The sequence below is a fragment of the Solanum verrucosum genome, unplaced genomic scaffold (assembly GCF_900185275.1).
Source record: "Solanum verrucosum unplaced genomic scaffold, falcon-dt-bn FXZP01000236.1, whole genome shotgun sequence".
Taxonomy (NCBI): Eukaryota; Viridiplantae; Streptophyta; class Magnoliopsida; order Solanales; family Solanaceae; genus Solanum; species Solanum verrucosum.
The window spans coordinates 323,434-347,986 of NW_026020806.1; the positions used below are offsets into that span (position 1 = coordinate 323,434).

General features: G+C 33.8%; 3 protein-coding genes across 3 annotated transcripts; all 3 read left to right on the top strand.

The window, feature by feature from the left end:
* Window positions 1–4,769: 4,769 nt before the first annotated feature.
* On the top strand, window positions 4,770–9,905 carry LOC125813133 (microtubule-associated protein 70-2-like). The gene is made up of 11 exons (XM_049492614.1): window positions 4,770–5,269; window positions 5,393–5,478; window positions 6,788–6,853; window positions 6,935–7,105; window positions 7,195–7,365; window positions 7,487–7,642; window positions 7,741–7,887; window positions 8,001–8,072; window positions 8,157–8,687; window positions 8,770–8,957; window positions 9,402–9,905. The coding sequence occupies exons 1-11, from the start codon at window positions 5,023–5,025 to the stop codon at window positions 9,439–9,441; spliced, it is 1,875 nt and encodes a 624-aa protein (XP_049348571.1). The 5' UTR covers window positions 4,770–5,022; the 3' UTR covers window positions 9,442–9,905.
* A 4,361-nt stretch (window positions 9,906–14,266) lies between these two features.
* LOC125813152 (uncharacterized protein C594.04c-like) lies at window positions 14,267–16,779 on the top strand. Its single transcript, XM_049492642.1, has 3 exons — window positions 14,267–14,525; window positions 15,410–15,673; window positions 16,192–16,779. Exons 1-3 carry the CDS (start codon window positions 14,301–14,303, stop codon window positions 16,669–16,671), a joined length of 969 nt encoding a protein of 322 aa, XP_049348599.1. The 5' UTR covers window positions 14,267–14,300; the 3' UTR covers window positions 16,672–16,779.
* A 415-nt stretch (window positions 16,780–17,194) lies between these two features.
* LOC125813142 (phragmoplastin DRP1C) lies at window positions 17,195–23,243 on the top strand. The gene is made up of 16 exons (XM_049492630.1): window positions 17,195–17,388; window positions 18,193–18,256; window positions 18,747–18,851; window positions 19,118–19,219; window positions 19,343–19,393; window positions 19,512–19,573; window positions 19,654–19,744; window positions 19,832–19,896; window positions 19,993–20,187; window positions 20,591–20,710; window positions 20,916–20,986; window positions 21,116–21,341; window positions 21,580–21,630; window positions 22,136–22,397; window positions 22,784–22,923; window positions 23,074–23,243. The coding sequence occupies exons 1-16, from the start codon at window positions 17,257–17,259 to the stop codon at window positions 23,197–23,199; spliced, it is 1,863 nt and encodes a 620-aa protein (XP_049348587.1). The 5' UTR covers window positions 17,195–17,256; the 3' UTR covers window positions 23,200–23,243.
* The last annotated feature ends 1,310 nt before the right edge of the window (window positions 23,244–24,553 follow it).

Sequence of the window (24,553 nt, forward strand, 5' to 3'; positions counted from 1 at the left end):
TATGTACTTTCATTATGTTTATGTTGTCCCGGGCCTCGGAGCCTCGTTCACCTTTGGTACTTCAGTTAGATAAGCTGTGTACGATGAGAGGTAACGGGTACTCAAAGGAATAGTTGAGTTGAGTTGCATGCAAGGTGATATACAAAGATTGGTAAGTGGCAAGTTTGATAAATAAAAGGTCCAAATATTTATATTTGACTTTAAATCTATTAGTCTTTCTCAATTTTTTTCCAAAAAAAATATTTAAAAAAAATTGAGCAGGTATAATACGTAAATATTTCATTTAACTTGCTTCAACTGATATTTATGTCTTTTAATTTTGAGTGTGCATAAATAGACACTTAAACATGTATTAAATTGAACAAATAGATACATTTGTGCTGCCTAATAATTTTGTATCCTATGTGGTGTCCTATGTGATTTATGTCGTGCAGGACTTATGTGTTTACTTGTTCAATTTTATACAAGTTTAAGTGTTTGCTTGTGCACACTCAAAGTTGGAGGACATAGATTTTAGCTTAAGGCAAGTTAAATGGCATATTATTGTATTTGATCCTTTGTTATCTAAAAGTAATATGTAGTTTGTGTTTGGTAATGATATTTTTCAATTTTCTCAAATTTGACTAGTTAAAATTTTGAAAAAGTAGTTTTTTTTTTTTTTTTTTTTAATAAAATCTTTGAAAACACAAAAATAATTTTTCTAATGAAAGTAGAGAAAACAAGTTTCGAACAGGCTATAGAAACTAGAAAGGTATTCAACAAGCGCCCTCAATTGTGATAAGTAAGCCCTCCATAAAAATTCAAGAAAGTAAAGCTACATACTATTGGAAAGAGATTGTCTTTTCTAATCCCCCAACATGCATACCGAGAGTCGTGTAGGACTATTCGAAGGAATTTGCTTATAAAAAGAAGATAGGTCAGAAAAAGAAGGTGCAACGAGCTCTCCGCTTCTAGTCACTAAAAAGTGTCGTTCTCTCACATAATTCTACATTAATTGGCGCATCTCCACTCTCCAATACCCCCACCCCTCCAACATGCACCATAATGTTTAAATAGATTATATGTAAATATCTTTTGGAATAATATATTTTACTTTTATTGTAATTCGAATCAACAGTCTTGAAATTAAAAGTGGAGAGTGTTTAATGTTTACTACTTGAGCAGCCTTCTCTAAAAATATTTATTACAATACTCTAATACTTTGTATGTTTCAAATTTTCTGTTATATTTTCTTTTACACGTTTTCTAAAATTAGGAGGAGTTTTGATCATTATAATTATTCTTTTTTAAATACGATAAATAATTTAAAACCAAAAGAATAAAAGCTCGACAGAGTCTTCAATACAGTAATAAAGACTTAATTATACTTTTGTCTACGTAATTTTTGAAAATGTTGATTACTAGCATTACTATCACTTTATTGCAACATTAAAATGGGTAATAAAGTCTGTTTAAGAGGAAGCACTATTTAACCTAATTTCTTCCCTAATTAAAATTTGAATTTAAGACCTGTAATTAAAAATAGAGAAAATACATGTTAATTTTTTAAAAGTTGTCTCTTTTATTTGAAAACGATAACTTTTATTTATAAAAAATTGAACATCATGAATCGTTCTTAAAGTTAACACATAAAAAAATAAAAATCATAAATTAATCGTAGTGTTTGAAACTCTAGCAAAATTTCACACTTAGATTGTGAAGCCAGTATTCCAATGCAATAATTCTCGCAAGAAGAATGTCTATATTGTATTGTGAAAGTTTGAATTCCATGAACTCGCACATAGTCTCTAGTAAATTTTCGAACAAGGCACATTATATTAAAGTTCGAGTTATCAAAGTTTTGAAGTTCTCTGATATCGTATATTGTAGAACATTTTATTCAAATATTCTGTCTTAAGTAGTTGTTATATTATAATTACATTCAATAGCGTCTAAATATTAACAAGCGATCAAAAAATTGACCATTCGACCTTATTTTTACTAAAAACGTTTCCTACTAATATTGTTTTCATTCCTATGATTCAAACCTAAAGTTTTCTAGGTAATAACGATGAAGGAATCCTATTCATTCCACTATAACCTCGATGTGTATCTATTCAAAAATTAAGTAGTTAACCATCCCATACTTAGCCCTAAGCAACAATAATTAGGTCCAAATCTTACCCTACTAATGCTAATTCTTCTTTTAAAGTACTCAAACTCATAATTATTAGTTTCCCCTTACCTTTAGGCTTTTAACTTGAAGGAAATTGACACATCATCTGGTCCATCTTTTTAATAATAAAAATATAATATCAATCAAAAGTATTCAGTTAATTTAATCTTAATCTATCTTAAGTAACTATCATGACAAGGAAAAGATTTAAAAAGGGAATTTGGTTAGGTAGTTCCTAGGATTCTACTCATATTCTATTGATTTTTAACTTCTACTTAATTACTACTCTCTCCTGTCTCAAAATATTTATAGTGTTTTTTTTATCTACACGTCTCATAAAAATATCAATTAAAAAAGGTATTTGACTATTTTATTTCTGTTTTTATATCACAATTGAGATGTTTGTAGTCTTTAAGAGCAATTTACTATTAAAAAGGTACAACAATAATATATTTTATGTAATTCCACAAGTGAAGTCTATAGAGGCGGAAGAGTAGAGTTTATACAAACCTTACCCCTACCTTGAGAGGCAGAGAGACTGTTTTCGACAGATTCTCGATTCAAGAAAAAATATTTCGAAGGATAAAATGGTGGAGATATTATTAACTTTGTCTTACGCTTATGAAACGATGAATATTTTTAGTAAGGACGAGAAATATTTTGAGACGGAGGGAGTATTATTTATAATCTTTTGGCATAATTAGTGGGATTAGTTGAGTTGAGGGCTTAAGGACTTTTTGCCCTTTCATTTCATGTATGGGGAAGCTAATAATTAGGAAAGTGACAACACAACAAATTAGCAAATAATTATATTTTGGTCTTGAAAATTGAGACTGAAAGCATGCTAGACAAAATATTGATATCTTTATTGGTATGTGTTTTTTTAAAAATAAAATAAAATTGAGACAAAAAAACAAAAAAAGTGTCCCCTTTTATTTAACACAATCCTTATAATCTGATAAAGAAAAATTGAATTAAATTAAATTGCAAGAAAGTAGATTTTTTATTTGATTGGTCGATTACATTTGGTTTGATTTTGTTTTTAAATAAATAATAATAATGAATTTCCATCATACCGAGCACATCTTTTTTATATAATCGAATTTAAAAAAACTGAAAAATATTATTTTCCTACACGCGGTATAGTATAATTTGATTTCTTAGCTAAACAGAAAATAAAATTTTAAAATTGAAGTGGGTTTACGTTTATCCTTGTTTTGTTTTGGTATACTCATTTAGTATTCAAAATTTATTTGTTCGATTAATTTGAATTCGATATAAATTATATCCATAGTCAATTTTTCTCCTATTATTTATAATATTGAAGGTTTATTTATTTTCTAAAATTATTTTTAGGAGGAATTATGTTACTTTTGATGTTGACTATACATATAAATGAGACAAACTGTATCGTTATTGCAAAATTTAGAAATCAAAAACTAAAAGTTCAAATTTAATGAAGTCAAACAGAAGGGCACTACCGTCAAATCAAGTCCAACAAAGCATTTAAACATATTTGCCAAATATTAATATTATTATGTGTAGTACCAAAAGAACTCTAATGGAACAATAAGTAGTTTTTATTCCTAATTAGAAATCTCAAATTTGAATTCTGAATACAAAATTATCTTTCCTAAAATAATATTATTTTAATACTCATATAAAATTTTCAACACAAATTTAAATTTAGTTAAATTTCAATATAAATTTCGAGTGAAAGAAAAAAAGATCACTTTATTATTGGTACAAAATGTTAAAAACAAAAGCCAAGTTCAAATTTAATGAAGTCATATACCGGTCACTATAGTCAAATTTCAAAAGATTTGTTAAATATATTAGTTGTATTTGCATGGAGAATTGGTTTGATAGGTTATTTATAAATATTGTTTTTAAATTTATAGCTTTTTTATAAAAGATTTTTATTTTTACTATATAAGTTTTACTAAAATTTTGAGTTTTAGTCGTATATATGATGTCGTCTTTGTTAGAACGCGATTTAATTTTAATATAAAACTTTTTAGCCTGAGTTTAAATTTAATCGAATCTTAATATTGATACCAAACACTAAGGTAATTTGGTATGGAAGGAAGGTAACAAATATCCTGTAAAACTAGTCGAGGTGCACGAGTATTGATACCAAATACTAAGATACATAAATGTGTTTTTTAACTTGGCCTCAAACTTTGGGTGTGCACGATTGACTCTCAAATTTGTATAAGTTGAACAAATAAACATATGAGTCCTATGTGATATATAATAAACGTAGAGCACCATGTAGGACATAAATTGTCATGTAGGATGTCACATAGGACGTGTGCATCTATTTGTTCAGTTTTTTATCAGTTTAAGTGTCTATTTGTACACACCAAAAGGTTAAAAGACATAAATGTGAAATGAAGTCGAGTTAAAATGTACATTTATGTTTATACCTACATAAAAATATAAATATTTTTTTTCGTAAAAGACTAGAAAATCATTTCTTCGATAACAAAGGGGTAATATAGTAAAATTAAGTTCAAAAATAGCATTTCAAAGTCACACTAGTCCAAATATATGAATATTATTTTGTGTACTCAAATCTCAGATCAACACAGCTAAAACACAACTCACTCACTCTCTCTCTCTCTCTCTCTTAATCAGATTTTCTAGAGAGAGAAAAACAAACTCCCCAAATCACTGTATTTTAGTGAGAGAAACTCACTATTAGTATCATTTTGAACTTAAACATTCCACACACTTTCTCTCTCTAAAATTATACAATTATATATATATATATACACACACTTTTTTTTGTAGGTATAAATCTGTGGAAGAAATTTTTGGTGTATTGGATGTGACAGAAGAGAGGTAAAAAAAGTTGAACGGAGATGTCGGAGTTTTCCGGCGAGTTATCGGAGTTCAGTTCCGGAGAAAACGGCGTCGGTGGCGGTGGAGGAGGCAATGTGCGTGAGGCGACGCCGTTGACAGTGTCGGCGTCGTTTAAGGAAGGGAAGAGTTCGCGGAGGAAGACGGCGGTGATGAGGCCAAGCCTTGATGCGGATGAGTTCTTTAACCTTCTTCATGGTTCGGATCCGGTGAAATTGGAGCTCAATCGACTTGAGAATGAAGTCAGAGGTTAGTCATAGTAGCTGGATCCAATGCTGATTTGGTGTTAAAACGGTGTCGTTTTTTGATGTGAATAGTTTTTTTTGGCTTTCTGGAGTTTTTGTGATTGATGTAGTGTGTTTTTTTTGGTAGACAAGGACCGGGAATTGACTGAAGCTCAAGCGGAGATCAAGGCACTGAAGTTATCCGAGAGATTACGAGAAAAGGCTGTTGAAGAGGTTCTGCTGTTTTCACTATTTACTTTTTTTTGCTCTTGTTACTGTTGAGTGTTGCTTTTATAGCACAATGCGAGCACATAATGTGTAAAAGATCATTTTTTTTGTTGATAATTGTGGTGTTTGTGCCAGCTTCCGCACAGCTCGATTAATTACATAGGATACCTGTCACTTCCCACCAATGGAAGAAATGACTTAGTGTTTTTTTGTCTCTGTTGGGATTTGGGATTTGAACCTGAGACATGGTTCTCAACACATGTCATTGACCACTATGCCATACCCTTGGGTGTTGTGAGAGATATTAAAAGGAAGGAGTAGGAAATTGAATTGTTTTCTCTCTTTTGAGTATCTTTCTTAATGAATTTAGTTGAAATTGTCCAATACAAGATAAGAGTGACTTGTATGTTAGTTAAGCATATGATACAATATGTATCTATCGAGCAATTAAGTGTTAATAGATTGTTGGGATTGGCTACATGAATTATCTGTTCTTGATGTATTAAGTGGAACTGTTTTTTCTTGAGCAAAGGGTCTATCAGATATAGCTAGCCTCTCTGTCTCTGAGGTAGGGGTAAGGTCTGTGCACACTCTACCCTCCCCAGACCACACTTTGTGGGACTACACTGGGTATTATGTTGTATTAAGTGGAGATTGCAAGACTTTGATTGTCATATTACTAGGAAATAGATAATTGTTTGTTGGTGTTCATAAATCAGAAGGTATAAGAAATCTTAGGATTTGAATAATCACTCTGGAGTCTGGACTCAGTTGTGTCCCTGATGAAGTAATCTCCATTGGTGTACTACTTGTCTTATTCCAAATTGCTTTGAACAAAATCTTTTACAAATGTAATTTGCAGTAATTTAATGACTACATACTAAATTCTTCTGGTTTGAGAGTTAATTTGAACTCATTACTTTGAAGATTTCTGTTTGCCATCCATATGAATTGGAAGTACATGTGCAGTATGTAATGATCTGGTAATGTTCCACAATCCATTTTTTATATGGGGAGTGCAGCATATTCCCAAAAGAGAATGTTGCGACTTTCCTTTCTAAATCATAGAAGTAGAATAAGGCTTTTGATGTTCATAGTTGGAATCTGTGGTCTACCCTTATTAGGTGATAGGCAGGTCTAGATTTTATCACTGCATTTATGCTGTGCTTTGGGCAACAAAGCTCTAGTTTTAGTCTTGCCTTATGAACCAAATCATGCATTTTGATTGATGAATGCTAGTCTGATGATTGTAAAGCTATTCATCAGTGTTGAAGAGGAAAAACTGATGTAGATTTCTATTTTGTCCTTATTTTAGCTCACGGATGAGTTGTCAAGGGTCGACGAGAAGCTTAAGTTGACAGAATCTCTTTTAGAAAGCAAGGTACTAATGCGAACTTTTCTCGTCAATTTTTTTTCTTTTTAAAGCTTTCTGTAACTGTTAAATAATTTTCTTGCTTGGCAGAATCTTGAAATTAAGAAAATTAATGATGAGAAGAAAGCATCCATGGCAGCTCAATTTGCAGCAGAAGCCACTCTTAGAAGGGTCCATGCTGCCCAAAAAGATGATGATATGCCGCCTATTGAAGCCATCCTTGCACCTTTGGAGGCTGAACTCAAGCTCGCACGTCAGGAGGTGTGTGCATGTATTTAAAAACTGGCTGTGGTTAGGTAAAAAGTTCAACTTCATAGATTTTCTTATTTTTTCACCTTCCTTCTGTGCAGATTGCAAAGCTGCAAGATGATAATAAAGCACTGGATCGTCTTACAAAGTCGAAAGAGGCAGCTTTACTTGATGCTGAGAGAACTGTGCAGTCAGCATTAGCGAAAGCTTCTATGGTGGATGACCTTCAGAACAAGAACCAAGAGCTGATGAAACAGATAGAAATATGCCAGGTATGCTGATCACAGGGCTGATGTTTCTGTTGATCTGAACATTGCAGCATTCTCTCCTTTTAGTTTTTAATAATCAATACTCCTTTTTACTAATCTTGTTTCTATTACAAACATACATCAGGAAGAAAATAAAATATTGGACAGAATGCATCGCCAAAAGGTTGCAGAGGTTGAAAAGCTTACCCAAACAGTACGTGAGCTTGAGGAGGCTGTTCTTGCTGGTGGTGCAGCTGCTAATGCTGTCCGGGATTATCAACGGAAAGTTCAAGAGATGAATGTAATCTATCCTAGCTAGACTTTTCTGAATTATACTCTAAAACAGTTAGTATATGGACAAAATTAAGTGCAGGAGTGTTTATATTTATCTATTTCCAGGAAGAAAGAAAAACTCTTGATCGAGAACTGGCACGTGCCAAGGTAACAGCTAATAGGGTAGCAACTGTGGTTGCTAATGAGTGGAAAGATGCCAATGATAAAGTAATGCCTGTGAAACAATGGCTTGAAGAAAGGAGGTTTTTGCAGGTACAGTGATATCACTTGATCACTATGAGATAGTATGCTCTGTTGTCTTGATAGAACGTACTGCATTTTGTTTATGTAGTTTAATGAGTGTGTTCCAAAATCTTATGCTACAGGGTGAGATGCAAACATTGCGTGACAAGCTCGCTGTCACTGAACGAGCTGCTAAATCAGAAGCCATGTTAAAAGTAATAATTCAGTCCAATAAATGGGTGTGATTTTATGCGTCTGTCCCAATTTGGTTATAACTTGAAGTCGTTCATTTTCCTCAGGAGAGATATCAACTGAGGCTTAAGGTCCTTGAAGAGACATTAAGATCATCCAGCTCAGCTACTCGCAGTACACCAGATGGTAGAAGTTCAAGCAATGGTCCTTCACGCCGGCAATCACTGGGAGGCGCTGAAAACATCTCCAAATTAACCTATAATGGCTTTTTACCAAAGAGATCACCATCATTTCAGCTTAGATCTTCTGGGTCTAGCACAGTGCTGAAGAATGCTAAAGGGACATCAAAGTCGTTTGATGGTGGCTCAAGGTCACTGGACAGGGGAAAAAACCTTCTGAATGGTACAGGTCCAAATTTCAACAGCAGCAAGTCGTGTGATGGAACCAAAGACAATGAGACTGAGAATAGTTCCTGGAAAGCAAGTCAAGTTGAAAAAAGCAATGACACACCTGTGACAGAAAGAGAAGATACCATACCTGGAATATTATATGATTTGCTGCAAAAGGAAGTAATTGCTTTGAGGAAAGCAGGCAATGAGAAGGATCAAAGTCTTAAAGACAAGGATGATGCCATTGAGGTTAGATTGATTGCTCAGCTATACTATGACTTTGTTCACTAATGACATTCTGCTATGATTGACTGTTGTCGTTGTAATTCAGATGTTAGCTAAGAAAGTAGAGACTTTAACAAAAGCCATGGAGGTTGAGGCTAAAAAAATGAGAAGGGAGGTTGCTGCCATGGAGAAGGAGGTGTCTGCCATGCGTGTCGAGAAAGACCAAGAGAATAGAGCCAAAAGATTTGGAAATTCAAAGGGTCCAGTGAGCAGTTCTCAGCTGCCTCCAGGAAGGTATGCCTTTAGTTTTCATTTAACACAATTCTATGTTAGTACCCCCTTTTCTGCTTGCCATCTCCCCAATGAATCTGTTAGAGAGGTTTCAATTGTAGGACATAATTTTACTTTATTTCACAATTGATCATTTTTAACAATTCAATTGTATAGCTACTACTTGGGAAAACAAACAAATGGAAATATAATTTTGGGGGTTGCTTGTATATGACCACTATTAAACCTATCTAGATCCAATCTTCTTTTTTTTGGGTCCAATCAAATTGGGGTGAGTTGGTTAATAATCCTTTCATTGACATTCTATTTTAACTCGTCCAAGCTTGACCCGACATTCCAATTTGACACCATTTCCGAAAATCTGCTTCAGTTTAATTGTGTTCTTCTTGATTCCTTTGTTCCATCAACTGCTTTTTCTCACTTCAAATCACATTGTATTATCTGCAGAAATGTAGCTCGAAGTGGGTTAACACGCAACATTCAATAACAATACGAGGAAACCCCGACTACTACAGCTCTGAGAAGATATTCTGCATAGACTTGCTGTATTCCTAGTCTACTTGACAACTCTACTATTTTCCACTAATGGTTTATTGTAAAATTGTAACAAAGCATGCCAATGACTATGATCGAAGTCTATCCAAACACTGGAAAAGGCCGGTAGATGAAATGTGGTGTGCTTCTGACTTTGACTATGATCCCCTTCTGCTTAGATATCAGCTTGGAAAGGTACTCAAGTTATCAAAGTTGAGCTAACTTTTTTGCCAAACAGCTTGAGTGGCAGTGGTGGTGTGGTTGTATAGGTAGCTCTTGGCATTTACTTTGCTCTATACACTTTTTTCTCAACTTGTTTGCAGTCTATATTTGTAATCTGCAGCTTAATTGTGATGATATGTTATTGATTCCTGTTTGTCTATATTCTTGTAATCAGAAAAGGATGATTATTTTTTTCCCCTTCTGATCTTTACTATCCAAGATATTTTTATTAGAGTATTTGTGTTATATAATTGTTTTTTTTTTTTTTGTTTTTCTGAACTATTTGAATCTTTAAAATTGATTTAGTACTTATCTACCTCCTCATTCCTTGTAGTGCCTGAGATGTTTGAGTTTTTGATATCCTAATGACTTCAATTCTTGGCATGAGTGTGCATAGGGGGCAGCTCCTGTAAGTGGACCAATTGCCTTTTCTTTTTTGTTAACGTCTGTTTGTGTGCACCTTGATTAATTCTATGGTAATGAAGAAGACCGATTTGCAATGTACTTCTGACCTCCCATCTTTAAAACTTGTTGCATTTGAACGTGAGACTTTGTGATTCTTTTGTAAGTTAAGTTGGGGGGACCTAGGCTGTTTTTGTTTGCTTTCTTAAACGTCACTCCTAATGGGTTATGGAGTTAGTTGTGTAGAGCATAATCTATGTCAGAGGAAGCACATGGTTATGGTTACTTGGTCAAAGACATGGCAAATAAACCCATGTAGTAATGATGCTGAAATCACTTTGTGTCAGTCTATTTCATGTGCTTCCAATTCCTTGAGTCCAATTTAAGATATGCTTTAAAAAAAAAAAACATTTCATAAAATTGCAGGAATTGGTCTTTTAACTTTTACTTTTTAGCAACTAAGCTTATGCCTATCAATTAGGTTGCGGTAGAGCGATAAATATTTCTTTTTCCATAATCAGAGGTTTTGGGTTCAAGTCTCTTAGGCGTAGTGTGACGTAAGTTTTTTTGGAAATTAAAGTCATGTTGAAACATAATTTATTGAATATTATGATAGAAAAATAGAAATTTATGCTCTGTTTATTTTTTGTTATGAGAGGGTTAGATTAAAGAGTTGGATAGAATAAGGGCAAAAGTGCAAGTGACCTTTATGTGGTATTGGAATTTCCGCTTTAATTTGAATAAAGTTGATTTTCCCTTTGGATAATTATTTGCCATAGCCAAAACAATGATTGATCATTTTAAAACATATTCCCTAATTTGTTTGGGTTAATTTTGAGTGGGTATTAAGGTGAAGGAAGTAAAGAGTCATTTAAAAAAAAAAGGGATTATGTACCTAATGAATATTTCACAAGTAGGGTTCGGAGACAATGAAGAAAATATTGCAAGTAACAAGAAAACAATGCAAAGTTTATCAGAATGGAGCAAAGACAACAACAAACTAGTGTGATAATCAGTAAACAACATACTATCATAGATTATTGAAAACAAGAATAAACAATGGTAAATGTCAAAAATAAGAACTACAATAAAACAAATTAGTACAATGACAAACACCAACCACCATAAGCAAGACAAGACAATGCTACACTATCTACTAACCTTCTATTCTAATACGTGTCCTTCATCCACACCCTTCTATTTATTGTCATGTCCTCACTAACCTAAAGTTGCATAATATCCTGTCTTATTACCTCTCCCTAATACTACTTCGGTCTCTCCTCGTACCCTCTATAACCAACCTCTCCAGTGGCGGCCTCTCCTCGTACCCTCTATAACTATAACCAACCTCTTACCGCTCACACCTCCTCACTGGTGCATCTATGTATTTCCTCTTCACATATTCAAACTCAGTAGCACTTCCCTCATCTTATCCACCAAGAAGGCCACTCTCACCTTCCCGAACATCCTCATTTTTGAATTATACGGTTAGAAAAATTCACTGGGCCTATTATTTTCCTTATTTTTATGAACGGATGGACCAGGCTCAGCCCAAATCCCTTATAGAGCAGAATTGATACGAGGCAGCCACTTTTACGGCTTCCTTGTTTAAAATATAGCCAACATTAGCTAAGTATATAACATTTAGCTTGTAGTCCTTCTTCTTCTTGCATTTATTGGACAAATCTCAATATAAGAAGTTCGAACATTTTTATTTTGAGACGTTGAAAATACCAAGAAGACAATTCAACAACTTTCGTATAGAGGCGGAGTCATGACAAAATGCAAAACACAATAATAAAATAAAGCTCGTGATGCATCGAGAATAAAAGAGTAAGATATTGTCTAAAATAGTTACCAATAAGTTATTTGGTATGTTTTTTCTAAAGATCTAAAACAAGTAATGATGATCTTAGAGTTATAATTAATAATTATAGAGTTTCTAGGAACAAAATCTTTTTATAACAAAATTTCACAAAAATATATATATTTGAAGATCGAAGTCTCAAAGATAACTTAAATTAAAGAAAAATAACCAAAAAACCTTTGGATTCTCAATTGTGGACCTTTCTAGAAGCCCTAACATATAATAATAATTAATCATATAAGCCGTTAAACCAGCATCAATAGCCATAGACTCATGATTTCCACCATATGCTATATATTAAGATTATAGAATCAATCTCTAAAGTTAAATATAAATCAACAAGAAAGCAGAAATATATGATTAAGAGAGGAATAAGAATATTTTAGGAAGATTTATTTGAGTGTGGTACCTTTATTTTAAGGCTCACTAATTCAGATTCGTATTATGAATGGTTAAAGAAAAAACACTTCCTGCCACAATTTTTCTTATACCTAGAGTGTATTTATTGATTCACGTCATAATTTCATGAAAGTTATATGTAAAGTTTTCTCATAAAACAAATAACTTGTTGGTGAATGTAATAAGTATATTTACATTCTTAATTAGCTTTTAAATTCGACCTTTGAAAATGAAAGCATTTTTTATAACAGAGCTGAATATACCTTGCCTCAAGCAGTATAATGTAATTCCTCTTCATTGATCCCCCTTCTATATATGTATATATAAATAATATTAAGCGATATAAAATTAGTTCACTTCTTCAAATGTTGACACGCTAGGAAAAAATTCTTGCACGCCAATGTACTTGACAGAGAACACTTTACAACTCAAAGTGAGATTTTTCAATAAATAAATTTGAATTAATTAAAATCTAAAGCAAATATCGAACATAGGATGGACGATCGTTAAAAAAAAAGGCAAATTACAGAAATCACATACTTTAAAGGCAAAATTACAATTTATCCCTTAAAAGTTTATAATTACAGAAATCCCTCATTTTCGCGCATCAGATTAGTGTATCAACACTTATATTATTGTATCTCGCGCATCAAATTAATGTATCAGCACTTATATTATTGTATCTCGCGCATCAAATTAATGTATCAACACTTATATTATTGTATCCCGCGCATGTATCAGCACTTATATAGCTCTGATACAATAAGATAAGTGTTGATACATAAATCTGATGCGCGAGATACAATAATATAAGCGCTAATATATTAATTTGATGCGCGAAAATGAGGAATTTTGGAAATTTGTAAAACTTATAGGAAATAATGGTAATAAGTAAACTAAAAGGTGAGATTTCTTTAATTTTTCCTTTAAAAAAAATTCTTTTTAGAGGGGACCATGGACAGCCGTTTAGAGGGGACCTATATATACACTTTTGGCTATGAGTGCAAGGTAAGGTGTGATTCTTGCAAATGATTAACAACACTAATGTGGGCTACAATAATAATCATTAACTCCACCATTAGAATAGTATAATCATAATTATTAAATTTGATTTGGACAATAATGTGGATTTGCATGGGCACTTCTAATAATGACTTATGTGGTTAATTTTCTATTAGTAACTATTTGTGTTTGTAGTGAAGACATCAATGATTATACATTTTTTCTTTAATTAAGAATTTTTAAAAAAAATTAATTTTTTTATACATCGTAGTTTAAATAATTTTTTACACTATTACTATAAAATCATAGAAAGAATATTTATTTGTAATTAAACCTCCTTGAAATATGTGATAACATGGTTGAAATCTCTTTATTCTTAATTAGAGCATCGATTTCAAGTTTATAAATTATAGACACTGTCAGACGTGTTTAAATAATTTTTATACTATTACTATAAGTTTATTCAAAGAATATCTATAGGTAATTAAGTCTTAAAATATTTGATAATGAGATGATTGAGATCTCTTTATTCTTAATTGGAGTATCGTTTCTAGAAACAGGCATTGCAATGCACAAATTAAAATTTTGTCAAAAATCACAGTACGAATATCAGACATCGTGTAAAAAAACAAAAAATAGAAATATAGTACAATTAATGGACAATGTAAAGTATCCCCCTTTTGCTATAAGATCATCATATTTAAGATAAAATGATAATAAGTTTAAAATTTAATAGTTTTCAAATTAAAAAAGAAGACCTTTTCTACTTTAATTATGTGAAAGTATTGATCATTTTTAGAAGAAAAAAAAGGGAAAAAAATGTACTCTACCATATAAAAATGGAGGTGTGACTTTTAGAATCCTTTATAAATTAGAACCTCACATTATAATTCACAAACAACATAGTGAAATATAACAATATGGCTACTCTAAGCAACTTCAAGAATGGGTTGATTGCATTTTTAGCCACTTTTCCTTGTATTCTTTTCTACCTTTGTTTCCTTCATAATATACACAATGAAGATCACAACTCATTGTGGAATTGGTGCAATAACCATCCAATTTTACTTGCAAATATCATGTTTTTCCTCAATGTTAATGTCCTCTTTTGGTTTATTGCTCTTCTTCAATCAAACCTTCATTGGGTAACTATAATACTCTTTCATCTTTTACTTTGATGAATTTAGTTTTAAAAAATTCTTTTAAGAAAACTTTTAAATTGAAAGTTGTATAAGACATTTGTTGCAAGAAGTCTAAATTTTTCTCAAAATCAATATAGATTTAAATCTTGTATGATCATAGATTTTGAAGTTGAAACTTATCTCTTTATTTATAGGGACTAATAAGTAGTTATTTTTGAATTTTACCTGAAATGCAATGAACTTATATTATTATAGTTTGTCTGGTCAAACTTCCAAAATCTTAATTGTTTTTTTGGTTAGAAGTGCTTTTTGAATTATTATTTTTAGAAAGTAGCAATTTGTGTTTTGCTAATCGATTTGAGAAGGATTTTTGCATATATTAGAGCAACACTTTGTGGCTTCATCAAGGTCTTGTAAAAAAAAAACCTTTTGACTTTCCAAAAGGTTGACTTAATAGGCTACTAATAAACCAACTTAATATTATTCGTTTTGGGCCAAATTGACACGATTTTTCCTAAAAAGTCTCACCCAATAAGTGTATAGTTTCCTAATCTCTTCAATTATGTATATGCGACTTTGTTGGCATGCATGCCTAACAGTAGAAATGCACATAGTTTTCTTCATGTACTCTTCCAACTTAATAGCCAGTGTCGGAGCCAGAAATTCGGTGAAAGGTGTGCAAAATTAAATATAGTCATAATAGATTCGGTGAAAGGTGTGCAAAATTAAATGTACAGTCATAATAACTAATATTTTATTTATGTACACTAACATAATTTTTCGGCAAAGGATGTGCACTGAACCACCCTTCATCTAAGGTAGTTCCGCTTGTACAACTTATTTGGAATTGAGACGAAGTTGATTAACACACATTTTGATTTTGGCAGATGATAGGTTTGTACTGGATGGTTATTCCAGTAATGTTGTTACATTTCTATGCCAATCTTCCCATGGCACAATACAATCAATTGAGGTCATGGATTGTGACAATTTTGACATGGATTTGGAGTATTAGGATGATTCATAGCTACTTCAGAAGGGAAAATTGGCAGTTGGGAGTTAAACAAGATTGGAGATATACAGATATGAGTAACCAATATGGAAAAAATTGGTGGTGGATCTCTTTCTTTGCTATTTATCTCTCTCAACAGGTATATTTTAAGTTACGCTTGCAGACTGCGTATATTCTACCCTCCTCAGACTCTACTTGTGACAGTACACTCATGTGTACACCCTTTTTTTATGTGATTTGTGAAAAACCTAGTAATTAAATTGAAATAGCTATAAGTCATGTCTAAGTTTGAAAAAAAAAAAGCGGAATGGTCTGGGAGACCCTTGGTCGTTGTACTCCATGTGGTTTCATCTAACATAGCATCAGATTCAGACCACTTCATATTCTCGGTTTATTCAACGTCATGTTGTCCATGCTTTAGATGTCTAGTTCTCGAGGTGCGAGGTTTTTAGAGTCAGGGGCATATACAGGAGGAGGTCCTCGGGTTCACATGAACCCATGGTCCCCTCCCGAAATCATATATAGTAGTGTTATATTTTTCAAAAAATATTTAAATCCTCTTTCGTCCAAAATTTATATAACAATAGTGTTGAATCTACTCGACTTTCTTTATATTTTGAATCTCCTTAATGAAAATTTTGGCTCTGCTGCTTGCAGGTTTTACAGATGGGGATATGTCTTCCTCTATATATTGTCCATTCAGTTGATAAGCCATTGATTTTTTTGGATTTCGTTGCCATTGCCATCTGCTTATCTGGCGTTACAATCGCCTTTTACGCGGATACAGAGCTCCACAATTTCATCACCAAAAATCAGAAACTTCAACAACTTGGCCAGCCAATGGTTCCAATTCTTGACAAAGGCCTTTGGTGTTACTCAAGACATCCAAATTACTTAGGTGAGCAATTGTGGTGGTGGGGATTGGCCTTATTTGGATGGAATTTGGGCCAAAATTGGATCTTTATTGGTGCACTTATAAATAGCATTTGTTTGGGATATGTCACTATGCTTGTTGAGAAGAAAATGGTTAGACAAAACTATAGAGCTGATGCATATAAGCTCTACCAAAAGAATACATTTGTGTGGATACCATGGTTCAACTTTTCCTCAAATGAAAAAAATAAGAAGAAAGATTGAGTCCATGGATTGTTGTAATTTGCTTTGTATTTATTTCTCTTTGTATGTTTCATTTGCTTTCTTGTGAAGACTATGCTATATATTCATAATTCATCAGTTACGTTTCAATTTGTTTGTCTGGTTTTAACTTGGTATTGCTTGTAAGAACTCTTAATTCTTTGATAGTTCGATCGTTATCCCTTATCTAACTCAACTATTCGACTATATGACTATTTGTGAAGTGGGGATCACGAACGATTTTAAGTGAGTAGACAAATCTCCCCTCCTTTTTTCTCTTGGATTTTTCAAAATAAATAGATTTTAAAAATTTTGACAAAACAACTTTAAAAAAAAACAAAAAATACGAAACACGTAAATTGAAACAGAATGAATATATATAATACTTAATATATGTTTTTTATTTTCTTTTTAAAAATTGTATTAATTAAATTTATAAAACCGTTATTCTGGTTATCTCTCATCCCTTCGTCTTTGCTAATTCCCAGCTCATTTTTCTCTTCCAGATCAAAATTAGTTTATTCAAACAACTCCATTTTTTCAATTCTCAATTTCAAAAAAATTAAAATAAAATAAAGGGGTGCATCAATGGCGACCCTCGAAAGCTTAATCGGATTGGTGAATAGAATTCAACGTGCTTGTACTATTTTAGGAGATCATGGAGGTGAAGGAATGTCCCTTTGGGAAGCTCTTCCTACCGTCGCCGTCGTTGGTGGCCAGGTTAGTATTCATTTTTATGTGTTTTTTCATTTTCTCATCTTGTCCTGTTTTTGGTATCTGTAACTAAATTTGGATTCGTGCCTGGAAGTCCGAAATATCTGGTTAAGGACGAAACTGTACTTCCCATCATGTCATGTTTTTGGTATCTGAAACTAAATATGAATTCATGCTGGGAAGTCTGGAAACTCTGACTAGAATCAGAATGTGTGAAGCATATGGTTAAGGATGAAAAAGTACTTACTGATCAATTTCTATGTTACGTGTATCAATCTATGAATATCAGAGACATGGATTCAGGATTTAATTTTATGAGTTTTTCACTATGAGAAAAAAAAGGAATTAGTTACGAAATTTATCGTTAATTTATAGCTAAATGAGATTAGTATGTAAGCTTTTTTGTTCAACTATGAAATTTTTGTCCGTTGTTGTTTTCTAGTAGTGGTTATCACAGAACACACTTTACGTTTTTGAAATTATGTGGTCGTATGATGTTTCTTTAAAAAATAAATTTTAGTGATTTTTCATGTATATTTGTGTTCTGCGTCGAAAATGATGGGTTCAATTGAATCCATTTGTAGAATCACTAGTCTTAGACTAACCTTATTTATATGTTCAGAAATGCACTAAGTATATGTACATATACTAACTTGCAAATCTAGTAGCATAAATGGGTTAGTGGCAAGCAAAGTGTCTCCAGAACCCGTAAACTTCAAGTCTTGAATTGAAATCTATAATATGAATCTCTACATTATAACAAAAATGTTACATATTTTTGAGGGGGATGTTTTATTTTCTGATTATCAGAGTTCTGGAAAATCATCGGTGTTGGAAAGCGTTGTAGGTAGAGATTTCCTGCCTCGTGGATCAGGTAATTTTACAATTTTGATTTTATTTTTTTTTGGAATCACAGCTTTTTATGTGTCGAAAGTTTTTGAAAAATGAGTAACTTGTAGACAACTTTAACCTGGCCTCAACCGATAGTTGAACACTTCAACTTTGAGAATGCACATGTACACACCTCAACTCGTCCGTACTGTGTCTCATGGACACCTGATGCGGACATGACACATAAATTTTGGAGGTGACTAGATGATCATTTGTTAGTTGGAGTGTTCAGACAAGTTGGAGGTGTCTAGATGTGCATCCTCAAAGTTGGAGTGTCTAGTTGTTAGTTGAGGCCGAGTTAAGGTGTCTATTATCAATGTATTATGCCGCTCTCAGTCTCAAACTAAATGACGTTGCTATATGAATCATATATATCTATGATTTGATGTGCTTAACATCCGAACAACTCCCTCTTGTCTGACATTTCCCTTTATACTTGTTTTAATTTAGTTTTTTCTTTTGAAATTTGAAAGGCATCGTCACGAGGAGGCCGTTGGTTCTTCAACTCCATAAGACCGATGGAGGGGCTGAATACGCGGAGTTTCTGCACGCTCCGAAAAAGAAGTTTCCCGAGTTTGGTTAGTTTGATATTATAAGAAACTTACTTTCTTTTATCATTGTCAAAAGTTATGGTTTCGATTGACCCTGTAACTATAATGTTAGGGGTAAGGTCTTGTCTACACTTTACATTTATACAGTAGATGTTGAATTCATTTGGTTTCTCCGCGTGTTACCTCTTTATATTTTGAACCCTTTTAGTAAAAATCCTGGCTCCGTCACTGTTGTTAACATCATGAGGAATCCTGGCTCCGCCACTGTTGAAATTCGATGTTTGCTAATGCAGCTGCGGTACGTCAAGAGATAGCAGATGAGACGGACCGCATAACAGGGAAGAGCAAGCAAATCTCAAATGTTCCAATTCACCTGAGCATTTTTTCTCCTAATGGTATGTGTTCTTCATCATTTCCATCTTCTCTAACGATATGACTCGCCATTATGAGTCATATCGTTCTATCCTTCTCTGTTCGATAATCTTTAATGACTATCGAGTGTATGGTTTGTCTTACAGTGGTAGATTTAACACTCATCGATCTTCCTGGATTGACGAAGGTTGCTGTAGGTGAGCACGAAATCACTATTTTCCTATAGGTATAGAAAAGGAGCTAGCCAATCTTCTTGTGCTGCTGTGTTATTTCACTGTTAACGAAACTGAAAACGATGAATCTTGAACTGTGCAGAGGGACAACCAGATAGCATTGTTGAAGATATTGAAATGATGGTCCGCTCTTACGTGGAAAAAGTAAGTCTCTACATCCCCTTTAGTGAAAATTTTGGCTCTGCCACTGTCTATAACCAGTGTTAACGTATTGTTTGTGGTAGCCCAATTGCATTATATTGGCTATTTCTCCTGCCAATCAAGATATTGCAACTTCTGATGCAATAAAGCTTGCAAGAGAAGTTGATCCTTCAGGTACTATAGTGAGATATACTAATTTTGCAAAATCGAGTGTACATCGAATTATCTGATTGTATGTATATGTTTCATTTCATATTTCAGGTGAAAGAACGTTTGGAGTTATAACGAAACTTGATCTGATGGATCAGGGAACCAATGCCTTGGATGTATGATTGATTCCTTTTTTCGAAAGTTGCTCAAGAACTATGATCCTTGAAAAACTTATTGTTGATATGTTATTGACTTATTTATTGATGTTTAAGGTACTCGAAGGTCGATCATATAAGCTCCAACATCCATGGGTTGGAGTCGTCAACCGTTCACAGGCTGATATCAACAAGAGTGTCGATATGATGGCTGCTCGTCGAAAGGAGCTGGAATACTTTGAGTCAAGTCCTGAATATGGACATCTTGCTCATAAAATGGGAGCTGAATATCTTGCAAAACTTTTATCCAAGGTTGGTTTCCCCTTTTTTGGCTTACAAATATTTCCATTTGGTTTAAGAATTCAAAAGGAATCAAATTTGACGACCTCTGCCTCCGCTGGAGTATGCACATCTAGACACCTCAACTCGTCTCCAATGTATCAGTTGAACACTCCAACTTACAAAATGATCATCTAGACAACTCCACAAAATTATGCGTCACTTCAGTGTCAGGTGTCCACAAGACACAACGGGAACGAGTTGGAGTGTTTAGTTGTCAGTTGAGGTGTCTAGATGTATACTCTCAAAGTTGAAGTGCTTACTTGCCAACTGAGGCCAAGTTTGAGTGTTTGTTGATGTATTATGCCAATTTAAAATCCCCCGTATTACTGTTATGGCGTTATTAACTTCTTGCTTTCTCCTTTATGAAATTTAGCACTTGGAGACTGTGATAAGACAGAGAATACCAAGCATTATTGCTCTAATAAACAAGACAATTGATGAGCTTAATGCCGAGTTAGACCGAATTGGCCGCCCTGTTGGTGTAGATGGAGGGGTAATGAACAGTACTCCCTCCGTTTCAGTTTATTTGTCTTACTTTCCTTATTAGTATGTTTCAAAGATTCAAAAGTCTTCTTTACTTTCTTATACTCCGTGTCAAGTTAAAACCAATCAAAGAAATTGAGACGGAGGGAGAATGGTAATTAACCTGGAGGTACTTATCTTCTTTATTAACTTGAAGTAGTTGTTTCTTTCTACAGGCACAACTATACACAATCTTGGAAATGTGTCGTGCATTCGATAGAATATTTAGGGAACATCTGGAAGGAGGGTAATGCTTAACTTCATTCACTCGTTCTGTCTATCGATCTTTGTTAGAAAATGGTTAGTTTCGAGGGTGTAACGAGATTCTAACTGGTAGTTTTCTTACTAGCTAGCTGCTATTTCTATTTTTTCTCAGGAGGCCAGGTGGTGATAGAATATATGGTGTCTTTGATCATCAGCTACCAGCTGCTCTTAAGAAGCTTCCGTTTGATCGTCATCTTTCAACCAGTAATGTCAAAAAGGTTATTTCCGAGGCAGATGGATACCAGCCTCACTTGATTGCTCCTGAACAAGGTTACAGAAGGCTAATCGATGGATCTCTTGGCTTCTTCAAAGGCCCTGCTGAAGCCTCAGTTGATGCAGTAAAGTTCCTTTAAGTTTTAGTTCTCCGTTTCAAATGCTTGTCTCGTTAAGTGTAAATATATGTTCTCTCAAGGAAAAAAGTCCTTAAAGATAGTAACAGAAATCGAAGGACAAGAAATAACAGACACATACATATAATTTTCTCTTCACAGAAGATGATGGATACTTGGTTCAACGAGCTTAATTTATGTTTCTATCGCGGTCTGTACCTATGAATGCTAAATTATTTATTTACAGGTGCATGTCATTCTGAAAGAACTTGTGAGGAAGTCACTTGCAGAAACACAGGTAAAGGAGAGGGTCTTCTTGTAAACATTTCTCCGATGAGTGGAATTATGTTCTTCTTCCCACATGATTCCCTCCGTTTCAATTAGTTTGTCTTACTTTACTTTTTAGTCTGTTAAAAGAAGAATGTCTCTTCGGCAGCTCCTTAACTCTAACTTTCCACATAACATGTTTAAGATCACGAGATTAAAGATATTTTGATACATTCTACGTATCTTTAGTTTAAGTCTACAAGATTTAAAAGTATTCTTTACTTTCTTAAACTTCGTGTCAAGTCAAAGTCAGACAAACAAATTAAAACGGAAGAAGTACTTATTAATTATTCGAATTGTGCTTATGTTAACTAAGAATCTAAAGGGTAGTTTCTACAATTGGATCTTTTTTTTTTTTTTTGAAACTGGTAATATTCTACAATTGGATCTTTTGCCCATCCATCCATCTTTTATGAAGCATGAAGGTGACATTAAAGAAAGAACGATAATAGTTCTAACGTAGAATCCCTATGCAGGAATTGAAGCGTTTTCCGTCACTTCAATCTGATATTGCAGCAGCAGCAAATGATGCTCTTGACAGATTTCGTGATGAAAGTCGAAAGACAGTTTCACGGCTAGTAGAGATGGAGTCTTCTTACCTGACAGTTGAATTCTTTAGGAAGCTTCAGACTGAACCAGAAAAACTGCCTGCAAACCAAACACAGGCACAGGAGAAGGCGCAGGCGCAAGCAGCTTCAAACGTAGACCGGTATTCAGATAATCATCTAAGGAGAATCGGCAAGTATCATATCGCTTGCATTTTTCATTCAACCGATAATTATTTTTTTTGTGAAATGAATGAAATCTTGAGGAACATTTTCTATTAACATAATACATAAACAAACACTCAAACTTGGTCTCAGCTGACTCCAACTTTGAATATGCACATCTAGACACTTCAACTCGTCTCCATTGTGTCAGTTACAAAATGATCATCTACACCACCTCCAAAATTTATATGGCACGTCAGCGTTGGACATAGTGGGGACGAATTGGAGTGTTGAGACAAAGTTGAGGTGTCTAGCTATGCACTCTCAAAGTTGGAGTGCTTACTTGTCAACTGAGGTCGAATAAACGTGACTTACAGAAAATGTGTCTAAATTTTGTTGCTTCATATGCAACAGGATCAAATGTCTCTGCTTATATAAATATGGTCTGTGAAACCTTGAGGAATACTATTCCTAAGGCAGTTGTCTTCTGTCAAGTCAGAGAAGCAAGGAAGTCATTGTTAAATCATTTCTATTCGCAAATCGGAAGGAGAGAGGTAAAGTATTTTTATGTATATATATAGCAGATGTTGAATTTCCTTCGGCTTCCTCCTGTGTTTAACTAAGAATTTTGAACTGTTTAATAAAAATCCTGGCTCCCTGACATTTCTATGTAACAAAATGTCATACTATCTATGAATGTACAGAAGGAGGAGCTGGGGAAAATGCTCGATGAGGATCCCGCTCTCATGGGAAAGAGAGAGACCATAGCCAAAAGGCTTGAGCTATATAAGTCAGCCAGAGATGAGATTGATGCAGTTGCATGGAAATGATGAATCCAATTTTTCACGCGGAAAAAATATATAGGCTGCCTGGTAAAAAAATATTCTCATATTTCCAGATAGAGTATAAAATAAAGTGGTAGGAGATGAAAGCATTGTTATTGAGTGGAGGGACCGATGGATTATTTTTGCAAGCATGTTCTTTTCTCGAAGCCAATACACCTTCTTGCAAGGATTTCAGTTCCAAACAAAGTTCCAAACTAAAATGTCTTGCTAGGTAAATACAATTATGCTGTGCTGCCAGGATTTATTTCTGTATTTGTTATATTCTTTCATTCTTTGTAATTTTAAGGCATTAATTAGTCCAATTTTTGCTTCTGTTGATGAGCAGAATCACATGCTAGGAAATAAAAATGTACTATTATGTTTTTTTTTTTGAGAATGGTAAAGTTGTATTCATCAGCAATGAGGGTATGCTGGCAACCAAACAAAAAAATTCCAAGGCGAAGTAGTCATGATTACAAATAGCCTAGGAAATCTACTAACTGATTTACATCATCTATACCCTCTTCTTTACACCAAAAATATAGAGTATTAATGCAGTTTTCTTTAACTTTCTGCATTGGGTTAGTAATATTCTTAAAGCACCTATTGTTTCTTTCCTTCCAAATTGACCACCATATGCAAGATGGAACTAGATTCCACCATTTTTTCTGTGTTTTACTTCCCCCTCTTCTCATCCAACAGTTTAATAGGTCAGCAGTATGCTCAGGCACCACCCAAGGATCTTGAATAATGCTTTGAAACAGATACCATATCTGGGCAGTCACTCTACAGTGAAGGAACAAATGATTGTTTGTTTCCTCCTTCTCATGGCAAAAGAAGCACCTAGAAACAATCTGAAATCCTCTTTTTTTCAGTCTCTCCTGAGTCAGACATGCTCTTCTGCACACTAACCATGTGAAACACTTTATCTTGGTTGGGGTGTTGGATTTCCAGATTTGTTTCCAAGGTCCAGCAATCTCCCCCGACTGTGTTGCCAGGTCTCTTTTGTACATTCTTCCAACAGAGAATTCCCCATCCCTATCATGTTTCCATCTGATTGCATCAGGATTAGTGTTGAGTCCCGGAAAATCTTCCAACCTCTGCAGTAAATTGGCTACTCTATCCACCTCCCAGTCATTTAAGAGCCTCCTAAGGGTTATATTCCACCCTTGTTGAGACCACATCTCAGCAATAGATGCTCCAGGGTAGTCACAAAAAGAGTACAAATCTGCAAAGTCCTCCATGAGGGAGTTCTGTCCTATCCACTTGTCTTTCCAAAAAAGGATCCTAGTCCCCTCACCCACCAAAAATGTACTATTATGTTGTATGTAGTATATGTTAATTAGCTTACGAAAAGTTT